This window comes from Mustelus asterias, chromosome 18, assembly GCF_964213995.1.
Source record: "Mustelus asterias chromosome 18, sMusAst1.hap1.1, whole genome shotgun sequence".
Classification (NCBI taxonomy): Eukaryota; Metazoa; Chordata; class Chondrichthyes; order Carcharhiniformes; family Triakidae; genus Mustelus; species Mustelus asterias.
In genome coordinates, this window is record NC_135818.1 from 11,569,881 (window position 1) to 11,592,967 (window position 23,087).

Here is a 23,087-nt window from a genome sequence, read left to right on the forward strand (position 1 = left end):
CTGTGGGGATTCTATGATCCTAACTTGAAATGTCAACTCTTGTTTCTCTCCGCATAATCCACAGAATGTTCCCAGCATTTCCTGTATTTTGTTTCTGAACCTGCTTCCCACACCACCCCCCACCCCCCTCTCTTACCCCCATACACCACCTGGCTGAGGGGAGGTTGGTGAATAGTGATCAGGAGCACGAGCTGTAGCTTTCTTACCTCCTAGCCTGTCATCCTTTCCCTCCTTGCTTCGCCCAAGAACACCAAAGTCAATATACTTGGACCATCACCATTACTCCTGTTGGAATGATCCTAGAATTGAGCTCATATCTGAGAACACACTGCTCTGCATAGGATCTCTACAGAGAAGGCCAGAAGGAGGCCATTTGGCCCATCAAGTCTGCACCGACTCTCCAAAAAAGTGTCCCACCCAGGCCCACACCCTCCATCCTATCCCCCTAACCCCACGCATTTACCATGGTTAATCCATCTAACCTACACATCTTTTGACGCTAACGAGCAATTTAGCATGGCCAATCCACCCAACCTGCACATCTTTGGACTGTGGGAGGAAACCGGAGCACCCGGAGGAAACCCACGCAGACACGGGAAGAACGTGCAAACTCCACACACACCCGAGACTGGAATCGAACCGGGTCCCAGGCGCTGAGAGTCAGCAGTACGAACCATTGTGCCACCGTGCCATGTGGAACAGTGCTGCCGCATTCCGTCATTGTGGAGCGAGTTAACCATAAAACCAGTATCTTCTGTGCAGCTTATTTTGTTCAGTTTTTCAAAGCTCATTTATTAGTGTCACAAGTAGGATTACATTAACACTGCAATGAAGTTACTGTGAAAATCCCCTAGTCGCCACACTCTGGCGCCTGTTCGGGTAACACTGAGGGAGAATTTAGCACGGCCAATGTACCTAACCAGCACCAGCCTCCAATTAAGCACGCAGTCACTTTGTGCGATGAATGTGACGGCCCTACCCTGCCTATTCCAGCACCGGTATTTCCACGTGTCCCTTTATTCCATCAGCCTTGCTGCACCAGCTGGAGTTGGTTGCTTCTTTGTGCACTAACTCTGCCTCTCTTACACCGACCCGACGCATCAGCTCTGCTCCCATTCCTACCCCCACTTTGCTCCAGCTGTCTCTTGGTGTGTGAGGACCACGCCAGCTCTCCTTGCTGCTCCAGATTATGGACCTGCAATTAATAGAGGTTGCGCAGTGCTTTATATACCTTTAGAGAAGACAGCAGGAGTGGTGCTGCTGATAAGATTGCGGGTGTGATTACACAGAAAACAAAATATTGGAAGGTTCAAGTAGCTGTGACAACGCAAATCCAATAACTAATTGAGAGAGATGTGATGACCCAGTGCAGTGTAACGCCACATCGAGTTACATTTATATAATGCTTTATACCATCTCTAAAAGGCTCTGGTATTATGAGTTATTATGTAGGCATGTACACAACTGTGCCCAGTAAAATCCCACTAATTGTATTCAGATGAATGGCCAGGAAGTCTCTTGGTGGGAATTGAGTTGGTAATGTTGACTAACGTGGGGAGAGCTCCCTGATATTGTTTGAATTGTCCCAGAGTTCTTCAATCTCTCCTTGATTGGGCAGACAGGGAGGCTGCCTCCCCTGCCAGTGTTGCCAGGGGTGGCACAGTGGTTAGCACTGCTGCCTCTCAGTGCCAGGAACCCGGGTTCAATTCCGGCCTCGGATCACTGTCTGTGTGGAGTTTGTACGTTCTCCCCATGTCTGCGTGGGTTTCCTCCGGGTGCTCCGGTTTCCTCCCACAGTCCAAAAGATGTGCTGGTTAGGTGCATTGGCCATGCTAAATTCTCCCTCAGTGTACCCGACCAGGCGCCGGAGTGTGGCGACTAGGGGATTAACTTCAGCGCAGTGTTAATGTAAGTCTACTTGTGACTAATAAATAAACTTTTAAACACTTCTTCGGTTATGCCCTGAAATTTTAGCTCAGATCCTGTGTCGATGTTGGGCCTTAAACTTTTCTGACTCTGAGACGGTTTTGCAGCCAGCGTTGGCTTGTCCTTTGTTCGATGAGTGTTAAGATGGCGGCCGTATTTTAGCATCTTCTTGGTGTGATCCAGCAGTGACTGCTCAACTATCCTGTATGTTCAAGACCAGGATTGGTAGAATTCACAGAATCCGAATCACAGAATCCTACAGTGCAGAAGAGGCCCTTCGGCCCATTGAGTCTGCACCGACATATGAAAGGCCCTGACCGGCCCACCTAATCCCACTGGCCAGCACTTGGCCCATAGCCTTGATTCTACATATTAAAAACATCGGGGGGATACCGGAATAGAGAAGATGATTCCGTTGAATGGCAGAGCAGGCTCGAAGGGCTGAATGGCATAGAATCCCTACAGTGTAGAAGGAGGCCATTGGGCCCATCAAGACTGCACCGACCACAATCCTACCCAGGCCCTATCCCCATAAACTCATGTATTTCTCCTGACACTTAGGGGCAATTTAGCATGACCAATCAACCTATCTCTGGAGTGTGGGAGGAAACCCAAGCAGACACGGGGAGAATGTGCAGACTCCACACAGTCACCCAAGCCGGGAATTGAACCTGGGTGCTAACCACCGTGCCGCTCAATACTCTATTAAAATAAAGTTTGTTTATTAGTCACAAGTAAGGCTTACATTAACACTGCAATGAAGTTACTGTGAAATTCCCTTAGTCACCACACTCAGGTGCCTGTTCGGGTCAATGCACCGAACCAGCATGTCTTTCAGACCATGGGAGGAAACCGGAGCACCCGGAGGAAACCCACGCAGACACGGGGAGAACATGCAAACTCCACACAGACAGTGACCCAAGCCGGGAATTGAACCCGGGTCCCTGGCGCTGTGAGGCAGCAGTGCTTACCACTGCGCCACCCTTAAGTCCTTATCCCTTAAGTCCTTATCTTTGTAATATCCCCCATTAAGATGAAATTTCTTTGCTTCGCTGCTTTATTAAGTGTTAATCTGAGCTGACACTGAGATTTGTTAGTGTGAGCTTGGGTATAAGACTCACTTCTGTGGCCTTGTGGCACTGGCACATCAAGTGTAGATATTTCAGATTTCTGGCTGTGACTTTTGTAGTAAGTGCACAATAACGAGACTCCACAACTTCTATATTGAGATTCCAAGCAGGTCTGTTAATGTGAATCATCCTCTGGGTGAAACGGAGAGTTATTAATCATTGGAATGGAGGTTTTATAGATGCACAGAAAAAGATTCTGGAATGTATTATTGCCTTGAAGTGTGGAGAATGAGGAAGCAGCTGAAGGGAGACGAATCAAGATATGAGGCTTGCATTTCCTTGTTTCAGATTGAGAACTGATCGAATTGAAGTCTTGAAGATGATAAGGAGGGTCTAATTGGGTAGACAGGGGGAAACCATGCCCCCTGCTGCAAGGGTCCAGAATAGGGCAGGGGTTTTAATCTTAAAATTAAGAGTTTGGCTAATTAGGAGTGAAATTAGGGAGCATTTTCTTCCTACAGCGTAAAAATCTGGAACACTCATTCCCCGACTTCCAATATGGGCGGCACAGTGGTTATCATAGAATCCCTACAGTGCAGAAGGAGGCCGTTTGGCCCATCAAGTCTGCACCGACCACAATCCCACCCAGACCCTATCCCTGTAACCCCATCTATTTACCTTAGCTAGCCCCCCTGACACTAAAGGGCAAATTAACATGGCCAATCAACCTAACCCGCACAACTTCGGAGTGTGGGAGGAAACCGGAGCACCCGGAGGAAACCCACGCAGACACGGGGAGAATGGGCAAACTCCACACAGTGACACAAGCCAGGAATCGAACCCGGGTCCCTGGCACTGTGAGACAGCAGTGCTGACCGCTGTGCCACCGTGCTGCCCCACTTTTGCATCACAGCGCCAGGGACCCGGGTTCGATTCCTGGCTTGGGTCACTGTCTGTGCGGAATTTGCATGTTCTCCCCGTGTCTGCATGCCCTCCGGGTGCCCCGGTTTCCTCCCAGAGTCCAAGGATGTGCGGGTTAGATGGATTGGCCGTGCTAAAATTGCCCCTTAATGTCAGGGGGACCATCTAGGGCAAATGCATGGGGTTATGGGGATTGTGGTCGGTGCAGACCAGATAGGCCAAATGGCCTCCTTCTGCACTGCATGATTCTATGATCAACCATGACCTGATGAAGAGATTAACAGGCTGAACGCCCCACTCCTGATCTTGTGTTCTGAAGCTCTGTTCATGAAAGACTTGTCAGGATTGTGCGTCACTCGGATATGAGGTCACCAGGACTAATTGGACTTCTATCTAAAAATACCAGGAGAGCACAAGCGGGACTTGTTTCTTTTTAATGATGAACCAAAAACCCAGCTTCTTCAAAATACAGTGACAATTCATTCCTTTCTAAAGTCATAACATTGTTGCTGTGTTTATGTGAACACTTATCGTATTCATAAATTAAATAAAAAACTTGTTAATTTCAATGAGCGTGCTGACCTGTATATCTTCAGCCAGGATTTCAGTCAGGATTTCAGTCAATGGGCGGCATGATAGCACAGTGGTTAGCACTGCTCCCTCACAGCGTCAGGGACCCCCCTGGTTCGATTCCCGGTTTGGGACACTATGCCTGAGTTTGCATGTTCTTCCCTGTGGGTTTCCTCCGGGTGCTCCGGTTTCCTCCCACAGTCTGAAAGATGTGCAGATTAGGTGGATTGGCCGTGCTAAATTGCCCCTTAGTGTCAGAGGGGTTTCACGGAATCACAGAATCCTACAGTGCATAGAACATAACAGCGCAGTACAGGCCCTTCGGCCCTCAATGTTGCGCCGACCTGTGAAACCAATCTAAAGCCCATCTAACCTACAGAAGAGGCCCTTCGGCCCATTGAGTCTGCACCAACACGTGAAAGGCCCTGACCTGCCCACCTAATCCCACTTGCCAGCACTTGGCCCATAGCCTTGAATATTATGGCATGCCAAGTATTCGTCCAGGTACTTTTTAAAGGGTAAATATGTGGGGTTTCGGGGATAGGGCCTGGGTGGGATTGTTGTTGGTGCAGGCTACATGGACCAAATGGCCTCCTGTTCTGTAAAGAGTCTATGAATCTACAAATTGTAGAGCAATTCTATCTCAAGTGCTCATTCAATCCAGTAAAACGTTTTAATAGCAGCTTGCATTATGTAGCACCTTTAATGTAGTAAAAGATTAGCCAGGAAAATTCGATCCCAAAACACATGGGGCTGGATTTTACAGAGGTTCCCACCCACCTTCCTCCCAAGTTTAAAGGTCAGCCTGGGGGTGTCCACCCATCATCCCAACGTCTACCCAGCAACAGCGCTTTTCACTGTATCCCAATGCATGTGACAATAATAAATCAATGTAATAAAACCATGTAGCAACTTAACACTGGGACCAGAGGAGACTTTTATCCCATCCTGGGAGATAGATATATTTCTGATTTTAAAAAACAGGTTAAAGGGAAAGGGGAAACAGGGAGGGATGTGGATTTTGAGACCAGGAAAACCACGATCTGATTGAATGGCAAAGCAGGCTCGAAGCGGGGTGACCTTATTGAGGTGTCTAAAATCATGAGGGACATAGATAGGATGAACGCACATAGTCTTTTTCCCAGGGAAGGGGAATTGAAAACTAGAGGGCATAGGTTTAAGGTGAGAAGGGAAAGATTTAAAAGGGACCTGAGGGGCAACTTCTTCACGCAGAGGGTGGTGCGTGTCTGCAATAAGCTGCCAGAGAGAGTGGTTGAGACAGGTACAATGCATGGAGTTATGGGGTAGGGCTGGTTGGGATTGTGGTCGGTGCAGACTCGATGGGCCAAATGGCCTCTCTCTGCACTGTTGGGATTCTATGGAATAGCAACATTTAAAAAGCCTACTTATGACACTAATAAAATAAACTTAAAAAAACATTATTTTCAAATCACCCCATGGCCTTGCCCCTCCCTTTCACTGCAACCTCTTCCAGTCCTCTAAAATCACTGCTTTCCTCCAATTCCAGCCTCTTGTGCATCCTGATACTAATCGCTCAATAATTGACATAGACAGTGACCCAAGCTGGGAATCGAACCCCGGGTCCCTGGCGCTGTGAGGCAGCAGTGCTAATCACCGTGCCACCTATGTGGCAAATTATAATTATCCACATTAACCATAATGTGGTCTTTGCAAAAAAAAAACGAATGGGTGCTCTCAAAGTAAAGGAAATTAATTTGAAAGTTCACAGTGTGGTGATTTGAAACATGAACAGTTATAGAGAACAAAAACTGAAAATTCTGGAAAATCTCCACAGGCCTGACAGCATCTGTGGAGAGAGAATAGAGCCAATGTTTCCGAACTCTTAACGACGAGTGATCCAGGCTTGAAATGTTAGCTCTTCTCCCTCCACAGATGCTGTCGGGCCTGCAGAGATTTTCCAGCATTCTCTGCTTTTGTTTCAGATTACAGCATCCGCAGTAATTTGCGTTTATTTATAGAGCACCATCTCTTCCTGTAGTCAGAGGCATTTGACTCCAGAGCGACTGCAATGTGGTTGACTCTCAACTGCCCTATGAACCAGGGCAACTCTGGATGGGCAATAAATACTGGCCGGCCAGCGACGCCCATGTCCCACGAATGAATAAAAAAAACAAACTTTCATTATTTATGCCCACCAGAAGTCTTCATGATTTTGAATATTTCTGCTGAATCTTTGCTTTACCTCCTCGGTTCCATGGCGAACAGCTCCCCTTTTCTCCAGTCCCTCCACATACCTGAGGTCCCTCAGATCTGCCACTCTAGTAGTAACACTCTTCTGCACACTTTCTAAAACTTTGACATCTTTCCTATCGCCTGTTGTGCAAAATTGAGACACATTCTGAGAGTCTACCAAATGTTTTATAAAGGTTTAGCATAACTTCAGAGAAACATAGAAAAAAAGAAGAGAAGTAGGCCATTTGGCCCTTCGAGCCTGCTCCGCCAATCATTTTGATTATGGCTGATTATCAAATTCAATATCCTGATTTCACTCCCCTTCCCCCATATCTCCTTGATCCCTTTAGCCCCTAGAGCTACTTTGATCATGGCCGATCATCAAATTCAATATCCTGATCCCCATTCCCCTCCCATATCCCTTTAGCCCCAAGAGCTATATCTAATTCCTTCTGGTGGCACAGTGGGTTAGCACTGCTGCCTCACAGCACCAGGGACCTGCATTCGATTCCTGGCTTGGGTCACTGTCTGTGTGGAGTCTGCACGTTCTCCCTGTGTCGGCATGGGTTTCCTCCAGGTGCTCTGGTTTCCTCCCACAGTCCAAAGATGTGCAGGTTGGGTGCATTAGCCATGTTAAATTCTCCCTCAGTGTACCTGAACTGGCGCCGGAGTGTGGCGACTGGGGGTTTTCACAGTAACTTCATTACACTGTGAACGTAAGCCTGCTTGTGACTAATAAATAAACTTTACTTTTCTTGAAATCACACAATGGGCTCAACTACTTTCTGTGGTAGTGAATTCCACACATTCGCCACCCTCTGGGTGAAGAAATTTCTCCTCACCTCAGCCCTAAAAGGTTTCCCCCTTATCCTCAAACTATGACCCCTAGTCCTGGACTCCCCCACCATCGGGAACATTCTTTCTGAATCTACCTTGTCTAATCCTGTCAGAATTTTATAAGTTTCTATAAGATCCCCTCTCAATCTTCTAAACTCCTATGAATACAATCCTAACCGATTTAGTCTCTCCTCATATGACAGACCTGCCATCCCAGGAATCAGCCTGGCAAACCTTCGCTGGGCTTCCATGCTGTTGTAGCCGTTGCTGCTATTAATAAAGCCAAGGATTCCACCTGCCTTTTTGAGCTGCCCCCTCCACTTGCCCCCTCCACTTGCCCCCTCCACTTGCCCCCACCACATTCACAGATTTGTGAACACAGTCGCAGCTCGGTGTCGCCACAAAACCAAGTTTCCCTGAAAGACTTGACTTATTGCCATAAATCTGGCACTGGGTCAACCCTTTGCAGCTATGCTGTGCACACACTCGAGTCGAAGCATTGGGGAATGTATTGGGAAACACTCTGTGGTTTAATTCTTGGGAATCCTGAAATTGGAGCTGTGCTCTTTAAATTTCTTTATAAAATAGGTGTTTTTTTTTTGCTAATAATGTCTGCAGTTTATGAACCCAAGCTCCTAACTAATAAGATTTTGTTTATGTCTCATTCTGTAAAGAACTACATAATGGTCCTGTCACAAATCCATAGCATTGCAATCTTTTTACGATAATCATGTGGGAACCTAGTACGAAAACAGAAAGCGCTGGAAAATCTCAGCAGGTCTGACGGCATCTATGGGGAGAGAGAATAGAGCCAACGTTTCAAGTCTAGATGACCCTTCGTCAGAGCTCAGACAAAGGGTCATTCAAACTCAATGTTGGCTCTACTCTCTCTCCACAGAAAGGGTCACCCTGACTCGAAACGTTGGCTCTGTTCTCTCTCCACCGACGCTGTCAGACCCGCTGAGATTTTCCAGCATTTTCTGTTGTTTCAGATTCCAGCATCCACAGTGATTTGCTGAAACCTCGTAATGATGTTTTTATAGGTCAAACTTCAGTCACAGGATGAAGGGTTGTATGGAGCGGGCAGGAAAGTGGAGTTAAGATCCAGATGAGATCATCCATAATCATATTGAATGGCGGAGCAGGCTCGAGGGGCTGATTTCCCACTCCTAAACCAAATTCTTAAGTTATTATTGTTAAATAGAGTTTTGACACCACAAGGACACAGTGGCCCAGATTTTCCTGTCAGATTACTGGTGAGTCTAACTGCATATTTATGTGCAACTGCTATAACCAGCCACGCAGCAGACGTGCAGTTAAACTCAAATATCCTAAAGTTGTTGTCCTAGTTGCACCAATCAACCAATAGCTTCAGACAGTATTGCATTGTCTGCCTCACTATCGAAATGTATTAGGGTGAAGTTGCTGTTTTTGTGCGGGAGATCACATGGCAGCACAGTGGTTAGCGCTGCTGCCTCACAGCGCCAGGGACCCGGGTTCAATTCCTGGCTTGGGTCACTGTCTCTGCGGTGTCTGCACGTTCCCCCCGTGTCTGCGTGGGTTTCCTCCGGGTGCTCCAGTTTCCTCCTACAGTCTGAAAGACGTGCTGGTTAGGTGCATTTGCCATGCTAAATTCTCCCTCGGTGTACCCGAACAGGCACCGGAGTGTGGCCACAAGGGGCTTTTCACATTACCTTCATTGCAGTGTGAATGTAAGCCCACTTGTGACTAATAAATAAACTTTAGCTTTACATAGAAATATAGAAACGAGGAGCAGGAGTAGGCTATTTAGCCCTTTGAGCTTGCTCCGTCATTCATTTTGATCATGGCTGATCTTTGAATTCAATATTCTGACCCATCCCCCTTCCCCCCCATATCTCTTAATCCCTTTAGCCCCAAGAGCTATATCTAATTTCTTCTTGAAATCACACAACGTTTTGGTTCAACTGCTTTCTGTGGTAGTGAATTCCAACATTCACCACTCTCTGGGTGAAGAAATTTCTCCTCACCTCAGTCCTAACAGATTTACCCCTTATCCTCAAACTATGACCCCTCATTCTGGACTCCCCCACCATCGGGAAAATTCTTTCTGAATCCACCCTGTCTAATCCTGTTAGAATTTTATAAATTTCTATGAAATCCTCTCTCACTCTTCTAAACTCCAATGAATACAATCCTAACCGACTTAGTCTCTCCTCATATGACCGACCTGCCATCTCAGGAATGAGCCTGGTAAACCTTCACGGCACTCCTTTTATAGCAAGGACATCCTTCCTCAGATAAGGACACCAAAACTGCACACAATACTCCAGGTTCAGATCAGTATTCTCATTTACCCATTTTACTGTTTATTTTCCTTCTGGGATAGTTTCGCTCTTGCTATTATTTGAAGAAAAGATTCATTTGTAGAATTAGTATTTTTTATTGTCCAGAGTCTGTGCTATTGTCCTATATTTTGTGTTTAAGGTGGGGTTGCTTTAAGAGGCAGTGTTTCGTTACAAGAGTCGATTTGTCTGCTAAACGTGTAACAGATGCTACGAATGCTGGCTAGTAACTGGTTTTACCTAAGGAATTTGTTAGAGTGGTTTCAGAGTAGAGTTTTAATTATGTTGATTGACAGGGACAGTGTCATGTGCTTAATGGAAGGAGTTAAGCTTGCAGGCAAGAAAGGGTTTCAGTTTCATTTTAAAATACAAGCAGTTGCTGTCTGGATTGCTCGAAGAAACAGGTGTCCCTGTCTCTATCTCTCTCTCACGCTCTCTCTCTCTCGCGCTCTCTCTCTCTCTCGCGCTCTCGTGTTCTTGTTCATGTGCTCTCACTCTCGCTCGCTTGCGCACTCTCGCTCTCTCCGGACATACTCTCTTCCACTTTCCTCCATTGGGAAAAAGATACAACGTACCAACCGACTCAAGAACAGCTTCTTCCCTGCTGACTTTTGAATGGACCTACCTTGCATTAAGTTGATCTTTCTCTACACCCTAGCTATGACTGTAACACTACATTCTGCACTCTCTCCTTTCCTTCATAATGAACGGTAGGCTTTATCTGTATTGTGCGCAAGAAACAATACTTTTCACTGTATCCCAGTACAAGTGACAATAATAAATCAAATCAAAAACATCATAGCCTCATACTAATGGGGCGGTACAGACACCAGGGACCCGGATTCGATTCCCGGCTTGGGTCACTGTCTGTGTGGAGCCTGCACGTTCTCCCTGTGTCTGCGTGGGTTTCCTGCGGGTGCTCTGGTTTCCTCCCACAGTCGGAAAGAGGTGCAGGTTCGGTGGATTGACCATGATAAATTGCCCCCTTAGTGTCGGGGTACTAGCTAGGGTAAGTGCATGGGGATAGGGCCTGGGTGGATTGTGGTCTGTGCAGACTCAGTGGGCCGAATGGCCTCCTCCTGCACTGTAGGATTCTATGGTTCTAATGCCAAAATAGAAAATTGTTGAGGTCTAGTCTGACTACCTTGGGGTTTCTGGTTGATGCCCTAACAATTTGAAAATAAATACTTGCATTGGAATAGTGTCTATTTCTAGTCTACTCCAGAGTCCTGTGTAAAATGAATCACCTTGTTTGAATAGGTGAATGTGTTAACCTCTTAAAGAGATAAATGATCAGTTACTCTGATTTTGGTGGTGCTAATTGAAGAAAAAGATTGTTGAGAATGTACTGGTAGAGCTTCCTGTTCTTTGTACAGTGCCATGGGATTGGGGGCGTCTCTGCCACAAATGTCCTCACTTTAATGAAAGCAAAATACTGCCAATGCTGGTGATCTGAACTCAAAACAAAGTGCTGGAAAATCTCTGCCACTCTGGCTGCAACTGTGGAGAGATAACATTTCGACTCCCAATATGTGCGGCACGGTGGCACAATGGATAGCGCTGCTGCCTCACTATGCCAGGGACTCTGGTTTAATTCTGGCCTTGGGTGACTGTGTGGTGGACTTTCACGGTAACTTCATTGCAGTGTTAATGTAAGCCTACTCGTGACACTAATAAATAAACTTAAACTGACCCTTCACTAGACACTGCCAATGGAAATTGCCATGGACCACACCCTTTACTTTGGCTCACGGCCGTGGCAACTTATTTGTCATCTCGGGCTTACTTCTGTGCTCTGGAATGGAAGCCATTCAAGCCTTGCATCTAATTATCCCTGAGCAAGCTTATTGGTTCAAAAACAGTTTTTAAGGCCTAACCCTTCAGGCAAGTTCATCAGAATTCATGGCTAGCCTTTGCTCCAGCTGCTCGCAAGATTTATACTTTTTCTCTGTTATTGCTTTCAGGTCAGAAGGTTTACTGCATCTGTGGGAATTCATCATTTCAATCTTGAACCTGACCTTATATCAGAGACATTCTTAAGTTGAACCAAAATTTCTTTGCAGACCAACTGAGAAAAATAAGTTTGAACATGACAGACATCTTCTGCATTGAAATATCAGCCGAGATCCTTGATCTCGGGTTCCGCTGCCCTCTAACATTGGCCAAGATTATTTAGACCCTTGTATCGTAAACTGCTCTAATGGATGAGTCTCGACTCTCCGTATTTTGATGTCTATCCTTACCAGGTAAACTTGGCATGCCCAGGAGAACATACGGTCAAACCCTGCCTGACCGTTGCCGTGAGGTACTGGAAATAATTCGTATTTCAGTAAGCTTCTTCCTTATAAGACCAGAAGACATAGGAGCAGAAGTCGGCCATTCGGCCCATCGAGTCTGCTCCCACCATTCGATGAGATCATGACTGATATGATATTTATCCAGATAAATGCGAAGTGATGCATTTTGGAAGAACTAATGTAGGGGGGAGTTATACAATAAATGGCAGAGCCATCAAGAGTATAGAAACACAGACGGACCTAGGTGTGCAAGTCCACAAATCCTTGAAGGTGGCAGCACAGGTGGAGAAGGTGGTGAAGAAGGCATATGGCATGTTTGCCTTTATAGGACGGGGTATAGAGTATAAAAGCTGGAGTCTGATGTTGCAGCTGTATAGAATGCTGGTTAGGCCACATTTGGAGTACTGCGTCCAGTTCTGGTTGCCGCACGACCAGAAGGACGTGGAGGCTTTAGAGAGAGTGCAGAGAAGGTTTACCAGGATGTTTCCTGGTATGGAGGGTCTTAGCTATGAGGGAGATTGGGTAAACTGGACTTGTTCTCCCTGGAAAGACGGAGAATGAGGGGAGACCTAATAGAGGTGTACAAAATTAGGAAGGGTATAGATAGGGTGAACAGTGGGAAGCTTTTTCCCAGGTCGGAGGTGACGATCACGAGGGGTCACGGGCTCAAGGTGAGAGGGGCAAGGTATAACTCAGATATCAGAGGGATGTTTTTTACACAGAGAGTGGTGGGGGCCTGGAATGCGCTGCCAAGTAGGGTGGTGGAGGCAGACACGCTGGCATAGTTTAAAACTTACCTGGATAGTCACATGAGCAGTCTGGGAATGGAGGGATACAAACGAATGGTCTAGTTGGACCAATGAGCGGCACAGGCTTGGAGGGCCGAAGGGCCTGTTTCCTGTGCTGTACTGTTCTTTGTATCTTTGTATATGAGAATCCTCGACTCCACTTTCCCGCCTTATCCCCATAACCCTCGATTCCCTTACTGATTAAAAATCTGTCTACCTCAGCCTTGAACATACGTAACGACCCGGCCTCTACAGCCCCCAACGGTAAAGAATTCCACAGATTCACTCCCCTCTGAGAGAAGAAATTCCTCCTCATCTCTGTCTTAAATGGGCAACCCCTTACTTGAGATTATACCCACTGGTCCTGGACTCTCCCACAAAGGGAAACAACCTCTTAGCATCTACCCTGTCAAGCCCCCTGAGAATCCGATATGTCTCAATAAAGTTGTCTCTCATTCTTCTAAACTCCAATGAGTATAGGCCCCAACCTACTCAACCTCTCCCCACAAGAAAATCCCTCCATAACAACCTAGTGAATCTTACAATCTTCGTTATAACGGACCTTATTTTAAGTTTGAAATATCAACTTCTTTCACAAAAGATTAATAAGATAAATATACAACAAAAACAGAAAATGCTGGAAAATCTCAGCAGGTCTGACAGCATCTGTGAAGAGAGAATAGAGCCAATGTTTCGAGTCTGGATGACCCTGTGTCAGAACTGAAACACTACTGAAGGATCATCCAGTCTCGAAACGTTGGTCCTATTCTCTCTGTACAGATGCTGTCAGACCTGCTGAGATTTTCCAGCATTTTCTGATTTTGTTTCAGATTCCAGCATCCGCAGCATTTTATCTTTAAAATAAGCTAAAAAGCCTTTTCAGTGATAAATTCCTATGTGCACATTAAAAATAAAATCTGTAAATACGTTGCACTATAATTGATGGCACTGGTGGGAAGATTGGTGGTTAGCACCGCTGCCTCACAGCGCCAGGGACCTGGGTTCGATTCCCGGCTTGGGTCACTGTCTGTGTGGAGTTTGCACATTCTCCCCGTGTCTGCGTGGGTTTCCTCTGGGTGCTCCGGTTTCCTCCCACAGTCCGAAAGACGTGCGGGGTTTCTTCCGGGTGCTCCGGTTTCCTCCCACAGTCCGAAAGTCGTGCGGGGTTTCCTCCGGGTGCTCCGGTTTCCTCCCACAGTCCGAAAGACATGCTGGTTAGATGCATTGGGCCATGCCAAATTCTCCCTCAGTGTACCCGAACAGGCGCCGGAGTGTGGCGACTAGGGGATTTTCACAGTAACTTCAATGTAGGCTTACATTAAAACTGCAATGAAGTTACTGTGTTGCAATATTAATGTAAGCCTACTCGTGATGAATAAATAAACTTAAACATAACCTCTTTTTTTTTTACATCTTGTAGCTCCTCAGCCTGTACTGCCGAGTCCCGCCTCTGTTCCAAGCAACAAAACGCACCATTTCACTTCCTATTTAACTCTGCATGCATGGAAGTGACAGTGTGAAATTGTGACTGAATTACATCGACACATTCTGGTCCCATTAGTCCCTGCTGTCTGATTCTCCTTCATCTGAAGGCCTCATTCAGCCTTGAGATCCTGTGTGCAGCGCTATCGGAGAGTGACTGAAAGTTTTATCGTGACCGGAAGCGACCTCCCCATCTTAATTTGTCAAATAGAGAAGCTATTTTAAAGTAATCACCACTCCAGGAACAAAACTAAACATTCTCGCGATAACGTTTCAGTGATCTTTCCCCGTTCGGGAATGTCACGTGGAGTTGATTGCCAACTTCTTTTATAAATCTTCAGATTGCTTCTTGTGCAATTTTTACTGCCATCCTTAATTTAAACACGATAGCTTAAATGTAGGCAGTCAGCAAGTACCCTAACTTTGATACAGACATTATTTTGACCTTGAGTTTAAAAAGGAACTGTCACTTAAATACAAGTTAAAGCAATCTCACGGCACTTATTTAAATTTGAATGCTCTCCCTCAGAGACCTTCAGAATTGTATGCAAGTTACCTTTGTAATGCAATTTTATTTTTTTAACTGGTGTGTACAGTGACTGGATCTACCGCTCAGCTACAAGGTCAGAGAAGATATTTGATTCCTGTCACGTGTCACAGCATCCTGGCTCAGATATCTGAGTCAGCATCTCCCACTTGGTCAAACTGAAAACTTGGCCTTGGGGCGGCACGGTAGCACAGTGGTTAGCGCTGCTGCTTCACAGCTCCAGGGACCTGGGTTCGATTCCCAGCTCGGGTCACTGTCCATGTGGAGTTTGCGCATTCTCCTCGTGTCCGCGTGGGTTTCCTCCGGGTGCTCCGGTTTCCTCCCACAGTCCGAAGATGTGCGGGTTAGGTTGATTGGCCATGCTAAAATTGCCCTTAGTGTCCTGAGATGTGTAGGTTAGAGGGATTAGTGGGTAAAATGTGTCAGGATATGGGGGTATGGCCTGGGTGGGATTGTGATCGGTGCAGACTCGATGGGCCGAATGGCCTCTTCCTGCACTGTAGGGATTCTATGATTCACTGCCCCTCCCTGAGGCAAAGTGGCAAAGATTGAGAACTTGCTGTAGAAGGGGATGACTTTGTCTTTCTATCCTTGTTGGATTGGAAACTGGGATCTCCTGTGAGAACTGGCTGTTGTCCTAATCCAGCACACCATCGAGGTACCTAAATTACCGTACCCAGGGGAGGCGGTGGCCCAGTGGTATTATCGCTAGACTATTAAAGTTTTTTAAAAAGCTTATTTAATAGTCACAAGTACATTAACATTGCATTGAGGTTACTGTGAAAATCCCCTAGTCGCCACACTCCGGCGCCTGTTCGGGTACACTGAGGGAGAATTTAGCACGGCCAATCCACCTAACCAGCACGTCTTTCAGACTGTGGGAGGAAACCGGAGCACCCGGAGGAAACCCACGCAGACACGGGGAGAACGTGCAGGCTCCACACAGACAGCAATCCAAGCCAGGAATCGAACCGAGATCCCTGGCGCTGCGAGGGTGCCACCGTGCCGCCTCAGAAACTCAGCTAATGTTCAGGGGACTCGGGTTTGAATCCCGCCACGGCAGATGGTGGAATTTGAATTCAATAAAAAAATAACTGGAATTAAGAATCTACAAACCATTGTCGATTGTCGTAAAAACCCATCTGGTTCACTAATGGCCTTTAGGGAAGGAAATCTGCCGTCCTCACCCGGTCTGGCCGACATGTGACTCCAGAGCCACAGCAATGTGGTTGAATCTCAACTGCCCTCTGAAATGGCCGAGTGAGCCACTCACTGTAGGGATTCTATAATTAATATTCTTTAGGGAAGGAAATCTGCTGTCCTTACCTGGTCTGGCCTACATGTGACCCCAGAGCCACAGCAATGTGGTTGATTCTCAACTGCCCTCCAAGGGCAGCTAGGGATGGGCAATAAATGCTGGGCCAGCCAGCGACACCCATGTCCCACAAAAGAATAAAATGAAATGCTTGTCTGGGACTTCAAACAACATGTGAAAAAAATTGCTTGAATTTGTTATGTTGAATATCTCTCAAAGATCACGAAATCAGCAATCACAAGCAACTTTGCATTCGGAGTTTAAGTCAAATGAAAAGAGGCTCCAGAACAGCTGTCTGAATATGATGAACATACGAATTAAAATACGAATTAGGCCACTCAGCCCCTCGAACCTGCTCCACCCTTCAATAAGGTCATTGGCTGATCTGATTGTAACCTCAACTCCACAATCCTGCCTATTCCCAATAATCTTTCACCACCCCCCCCCCCCCGTCACTAATCGAGTATCTATCCAGCTCGGCCATAAAAATATTCAAGATTCTGCTTCCACTGCTTTTCGAGGAAAAGAGTCCCAGAGACTCGCAACCCTCTGAGGGGAAAAAAAATCCTCCTCACCTCTGTCTTAAATGGGCGACCCCCTTATTTGTAAACAATGACCCTCTGACAAGAGGAAACATCCTCTCCACACCCACCCTGTCAATACCTTTCAGGTTTTGGTCAAGTTACCTCTTATTCTTGATTGGTGTATTGCGAGAATGGAAAATCCGAGTCCACTGCTGGTTAAGGATGGTTTTGCAATAGTATGATTGACAACACATTTTTGAGTTGAGGATAAATCTTGAATCCTGCTCTTATCGCTATCCAGTGACCTTTCTTAGAGGGGGAATTTTTTTTAAAATTCATTCGTGGGACATGGGCGTCGCTGGCTGGGCCAGCATTTATTGCCAATCCCTAGTTGCCCTTGGAGGGCAGTTGAGAATCAACCACATTGCTGTGGCTCTGGGGTCACATGTAGGCCAGACCAGGTAAGGACAGCAGATTTCCTTCCCTAAAGAATATTAATTATAGAATCCCTACAGTACAGAAGGAGGCTGTTCGGCCCTTTGAGCCAGTACTGACCACAATCCCAGCCAGACCCTATTCCCATAACCCTCATTTACCTTACTAATCCCCCTGACAGGAGGGTCAATTTAACATGGCAGATTTACCTAACCCGCACATCTTTGGAGTGTGGGAGGAAAGTGGAGCACCCGGAGGAAACCCACGCAGACACGGGGAGAATGTGCAAACTCTGCACAGACAGTGACCCGAGGCCAGAATTGAACCCGGGTCCCTGGCGCTGTGAGGCAGCAGTGCTAACCACTGCGCCACCGTGCCGCCCTAGTGAACCAGATGAATTTTTCCGATGATAGTTTCATGGTCATCAGTAGATTTTTAATTCCAGATATTTTTATTGAAATCAAATTCCACCATCTGCCATGGCTGGATTTGAACGCGGGTCCCCAGAACATTAGCTGAGTTTCTGGATTAATAGTCTAGCGATAATACCACTAGGCCGTCACCTCCCCATTCATGTGTGGGCAACAGCAGGTTTGGCTGGGCTACTGTTTGTGTTCATATAGTACGTTGGTGCTTTTTGAGACAGCCAATTGAAGCAATCCTGCTTTTAAATGTTAATGTATAAAGACCAGTGTGCTGAAGCTTCTGGGTCACTGCACACTATCAGTGCAGTATGCTAATCATTTTTAGGAATGCCATGAAAGTTCAAGTGGCTCTGAATCTGACCGAAATAAATATTATAACCTGATTGCGTTCCAACAGATTATGATCGCAGTTGCTTTTTAGCTTCCTTGTGAGTTTATTATTTGACGTTAAATCATTTGTCTTTCCCCCGCTTTTCAGATTGATCCACACCTCGAAGCTCAATTGAACAAGAATAAAAATAATACGACAATCGACTCTGAGTATCAGGTGGAGTATAAAAATTGTGTAGCACTGAACAACGGGTGTCAACATGATTAATGTCCATAATCTCAGCCTGAGGCCATTTTACTGTGATCTTAGTTATTTATTCCTTTAGGTTCAATGTTTCTGGATGCATCACAATGCACAATGTTCAATAGACTGTATCATAGGATCATAGAATCCTACAGTGCAGAAAGAGGCCATTCAGCCCATCGAGTCTACACCGACCACAATGCCACCAGGCCCTATCTCCATAACCCCATGCATTTACCCTAGCTAGTCCCCCTGACACTAAGGGGAAAAGAATTCCACAGATTCACTACCCTCTGAGAGAAGAAATTCCTCCTCAACTCTGTCTTAAATGGGCAAGCCCTTTCTCTGAGATGATGCCCTCTGATCCTACACACACAAGGGGCAACAACCTCTCTGCCAATCCCCCTAACCCGCACATCTTTGGGCTGTGAGAGGAAACCAGAGCACCCGGAGGAAACCCACGCAGACACGGGGAGAACGTGCAGACTCCACACAGACAGTGACCCAAGCCGGGAATCGAACCTAGGTCCCTGTGAGGCAGCAGTGCTAACCACTGTGCCACCGTGCTGCCCTGAGGTACCATCATTTGATGGTACCTCAGATATTCCCCTACCCTCCATGGTAGCTTCCTGTTTCTTGGTCATCCTCTCACACTGTTCTCTCTCAAGATTATGGTCCTCATTTTAATCCAGCCCCTTGCCAGCAGTCTGAAGGTTCCCCCGGCCACCTTTACTTTTTCCCTTCTGTCTGGTGCCTCTTAGCTGGGGTCGGCTAAGATTGGTTTGCTGTTTTGTAATAAAAAATGGACAAAGTTTCTTCATAAGAAAGGGGGAGATGATGGCGTGTTGATAACGTCATAGAGTCGTAGGGCGCGATCTTACCGGGCGTTCCCGCCACACTCCCGCTGCAGCGAAGTCGGAGAATTTAGCGCCCAGCCCAATCTCCGTTCACTGCAGTGGGATGGGAAAATCCCGCTGGCCATAACGTTCCAGCCATAGAATTCTACAGCACAGAAATAGGCCCTTCGGCCCATCCTGTATGCATCTGCCATCAAGCACTTATCTATTCTAATGCCATTTTTCAGCATTTGGTCCTGTAGCCTTGTGTTTCAAGTGTTCATCTAAATGCTTCTTAACTGTTCTGAGGGTTCCCACTTCTACCACCCTTTCAGGCAGCGGGTTCCAGATTCGCACCACCCTCTGGGTTGAAACGTTTTTCCTCAAATCCCCTCTAAATCTCCTGCCCCTGACCTTAAATCTATGCTCCCTGGTTATAAACCCCTCTGATGTGGGGGGAAAGTTTCTTTCTATCTACCCTATCTATGTCTGGCTGTGGCCTAACAAGCATTTATATAGCTCCACCATAACCTCCCTGCCCTTATATTTTACAGTCACTGGGCTAGTAATCCAGAAGGCCAGGCTCATGCTTTTGGGGACACGGATTCAATCCCACCATTGCAGCTGCTGTATTTTAAATTCAGTTCCTAAAATCTGGAATTCAGTTGCTAGTGATGGTGACCATGAAACTACTATCGTAAAATCCCATCTGGTTTATTAATGTCCTTTAGGGAAGGAAATCTGCGTCCTTACCTGGTCTGGCCTACATGTGACTCCAGAACCACAGCAATGTGGTTGACTCTTAAATGCCAGCACTTGGCCCATGGCCTGGAATGTTAGGCCGAGCCAAGTGCTCACCCTTGTTCTTCAGTTTTGCTTTCACGGAACTTTGTTCTCCTATTCACACTTCCTGCTACCTTACCTTTATGCCACTATTAACACACTTCAGTCCTAATGGCACTGTCAACGCCCACTTTGTCTTCTATCCATGACATCAGCCTTCCATCCATTGACTCTGTCTACACCTCCCACTGTCTTGGAAAAACAGCCAGCATAATCGAGGACCCCACGCAGCCCGGACATTCTCTCTTCCACCTTCTTCCGTCAGGAAAAAGATAAAAAGTCTGAGACTCAAAAACAGCTTCTTCCCGGCTGCCATCAGACTTTTGAATGGACCTACCTCGCATTTAGTTGATCTTTCTCTACACCCTAGCTATGACTGTAACACTACATTCTGCACTCTCTCCTTTCCTCCTCTATAAACGGTATGCTTTGTCTGTATAGCGCGCAAGAAACAATATTTTTCACTGTATACTAATACATGTGACAAATCAAATCAAATCTTTTTGTCAATCTCTCCTTAACTCTGACCTGACCTTCCATCCTGCACTCCCCGCCCAACCTCACTCCCAACTATATAGTTCATCACATTTCTATCCCTCTTCAGTTCTGTAGAAGTGTTAAATAGACTCGAAACATTAACTCTGTTTCTCTTCCTGCAAATGCTGTCAGACGTGCGGAGTCTATCCAGCATTTTCTGTTTTTATTTCAGGGATCACCCTGTGATCTTCCTCGTTTGGATGGCTCAGTTTCCACACTGGCTGGTGCACTCGTCCAGTGAATCAGCAAAGAAACATTGGCTTTACTCACATTGTTTCCCTTCCTTTTCCTGTTTGCAGTGTTCCCTGTCTCCCATGCTACCTTTTATTCTTCCACAAGAAGTCGGAGCCTAAGTAGGCCATTCAGTCCATCGAACCTGCTCCACCACTCAATGAGATCATGACTGATACAATCCTCAACTCCGCTTTCCCGTCTTATCCTTTTAACCCTCGATTCCCTTACTGATTAAAAATCTGTCTATCTCAGCCTTGAACATACTTAATGACCCAGCCTCTCCAACCCTCTGCGGTAAAGAATTTCACAGATTCACTACCCTCTGAGAGAAGAAATTCCTCCTCATCTCTGCCTTAAATGGGCAACCCCTTACCCTGAGATGATGCCCTCTGATCCTACACACACCCACAAGGGGCAACAACCTCTCACATCTACCCTGTCAAGCCTCCGAGAATCCTAGATTTTTTTATTCATGCCTGGGACATGGGCATCGCTGGCTGGGCCAGCATTTATTGCCCATCCCTAGTTGCCTGAGGGCAGTTGAGAGTCAACCACATTGCTGTGGCTCTGGAGTCACATGTAGGCCAGACCAGGTAAGGATGGCAGATTTCCTTCCCTAAAAGGCATTAGTGAACCAGATGGGTTTTTCTGACAATCGACAATGGTTTCATGGTCATTAGTAGATTCTTCATTCCAGATGTGTTTGTTATTGAATTCAAATTCCACCATTTGCCATGGTGGGATTTGAACCCGGGTCCACAGCACATTAGCTGACTTTTTGGATTAATAGTCTAGCGATAATACCACTCGGCCATCGCCTCCTTGATGCCTCAGTAAGGTCGCCGGTCATTCTTCTAAACGCCAACAAGTACACGCCCAACCTACTTGACCTCCCCTGATAAGGAAACCCCTCTATATCCAGGATTAATGTCATGGTTCGGAGCAGTTCCATAGAATTCCTACAGTGCAGAAGGAGACCATTCGTCCCATCGAGCCTGTGCCGACAACAATTCCAACCAGGCCCTATCCCATAACCCCAAATATGTACCCTGCTAATCCCCCCGAAACTAGGGTCAATTTTAGCATGGCCAATCAACCTAACTCTCATATCTTTGGACTATGAGAGGAAACCGGAGCACCCGGAGGAAACCCACGCAGACACAGGGGAGAATGTGCAGACTCCACACAGACAGTGACCCAAGCCTGGAATTGAACCTGGGCCCCTGGTGCTGTGAGGCAGCAGTGCTAACCACTGTGCCACCGTACCGTTCACTTCATTGACTCTTATTGCTTTCCCCTGACTGTTATGATGCACCATCCTTTTGGTAATCTTTGTGGGGACAGCCTGGCAGGGAGGAAGGAAAATGAAATGCTCACTGGTGGACTTAGGCTGCTGTGATTGACTGAAGTTAGTATGATGATTAATGCTGAACCACCACGAGCCATTGGATTGCTGACAGTAATCTTTATATCAGCGCTGTCCCATGAGAAGGACTTGTGTCCTCCATTGGAAATTCTTATTCTGCTTAATTAAGTTGTGAGCTGTGTGACCTGCACTGTGTAACACAGGGGTAAACTCCTGTGGTATTTTCAATATATCACTTGTGCAGGAGAAACAAAGATTTTCTGACTTGCAGCGAGAATTTAAAAAAAAATACTCCATCAAATCATGTGTGATTGGATCTTGCACTGAAGAAAATTTGGCATGTCCGCTACGACTCTCACCAACCTTTACAGATACTCCATAGAAAGCATCCTTTCTGGTTGTATCACAGCTTGGTCTGGCTCCTGTCCTGCCCAAGACCACAAGAAACTACAAAAGGTCGTGAATGAAGCCCAGTCCATCACGCAAACCAGCCTCCCATCCATTGACTCTGTCTACATTTCCCACTGCCTCGGAAAAGCAGCCAGCATAATTAAGTACCTCACACACCCCGGACATTCTCTCTTCCACTTTCTTTCTTCGGGAAAAAGGTACAAAAGTCTGAGGTCTCGTACCAACCGACTCAAGAACAGCTTCTTCCCTGCTGCCATCAGACTTTTGAATGGATCTACTTCACCTTAAGTTGATCTTTCTCTATACCCTAGCTATGACTGTAACACTGCATTCTGCGCTCTCTCCTTTCCTTCTCTATGAACGGTATGCTTTGTCTGCCCAGTGTGCAAAAAACAATACTTTTCACTGTATACTAATGCATGTGACAATAAATTAAATCAAATCAAATTTATGCCTAGGTTAGTATAAAATGAAGTTCCTGTGATACACTTCACCTCGATAAAGGGAAATTCTAAGTTGAAGACAATGAAACAGGTGCTGTTGTGTTATTTATGAACTAGGCTACGATGGCAAGTTGCAGCATAATTTTCCTGCTTTATTACAACTTTATT

General features: G+C 46.3%; 1 protein-coding gene across 1 annotated transcript in view; it reads left to right on the top strand.

The window, feature by feature from the left end:
- The window catches only part of cox16 (cytochrome c oxidase assembly factor COX16), a 64,617-nt gene that overhangs the window by 39,148 nt on the left and 2,382 nt on the right, over positions 1 to 23,087 (top strand). The window contains exon 3 of the mRNA XM_078233353.1: positions 18,154 to 18,222. Within this exon, the coding sequence (XP_078089479.1) occupies positions 18,154 to 18,222 (69 nt within the window). The remainder of the gene's footprint in view (positions 1 to 18,153; positions 18,223 to 23,087) is intronic.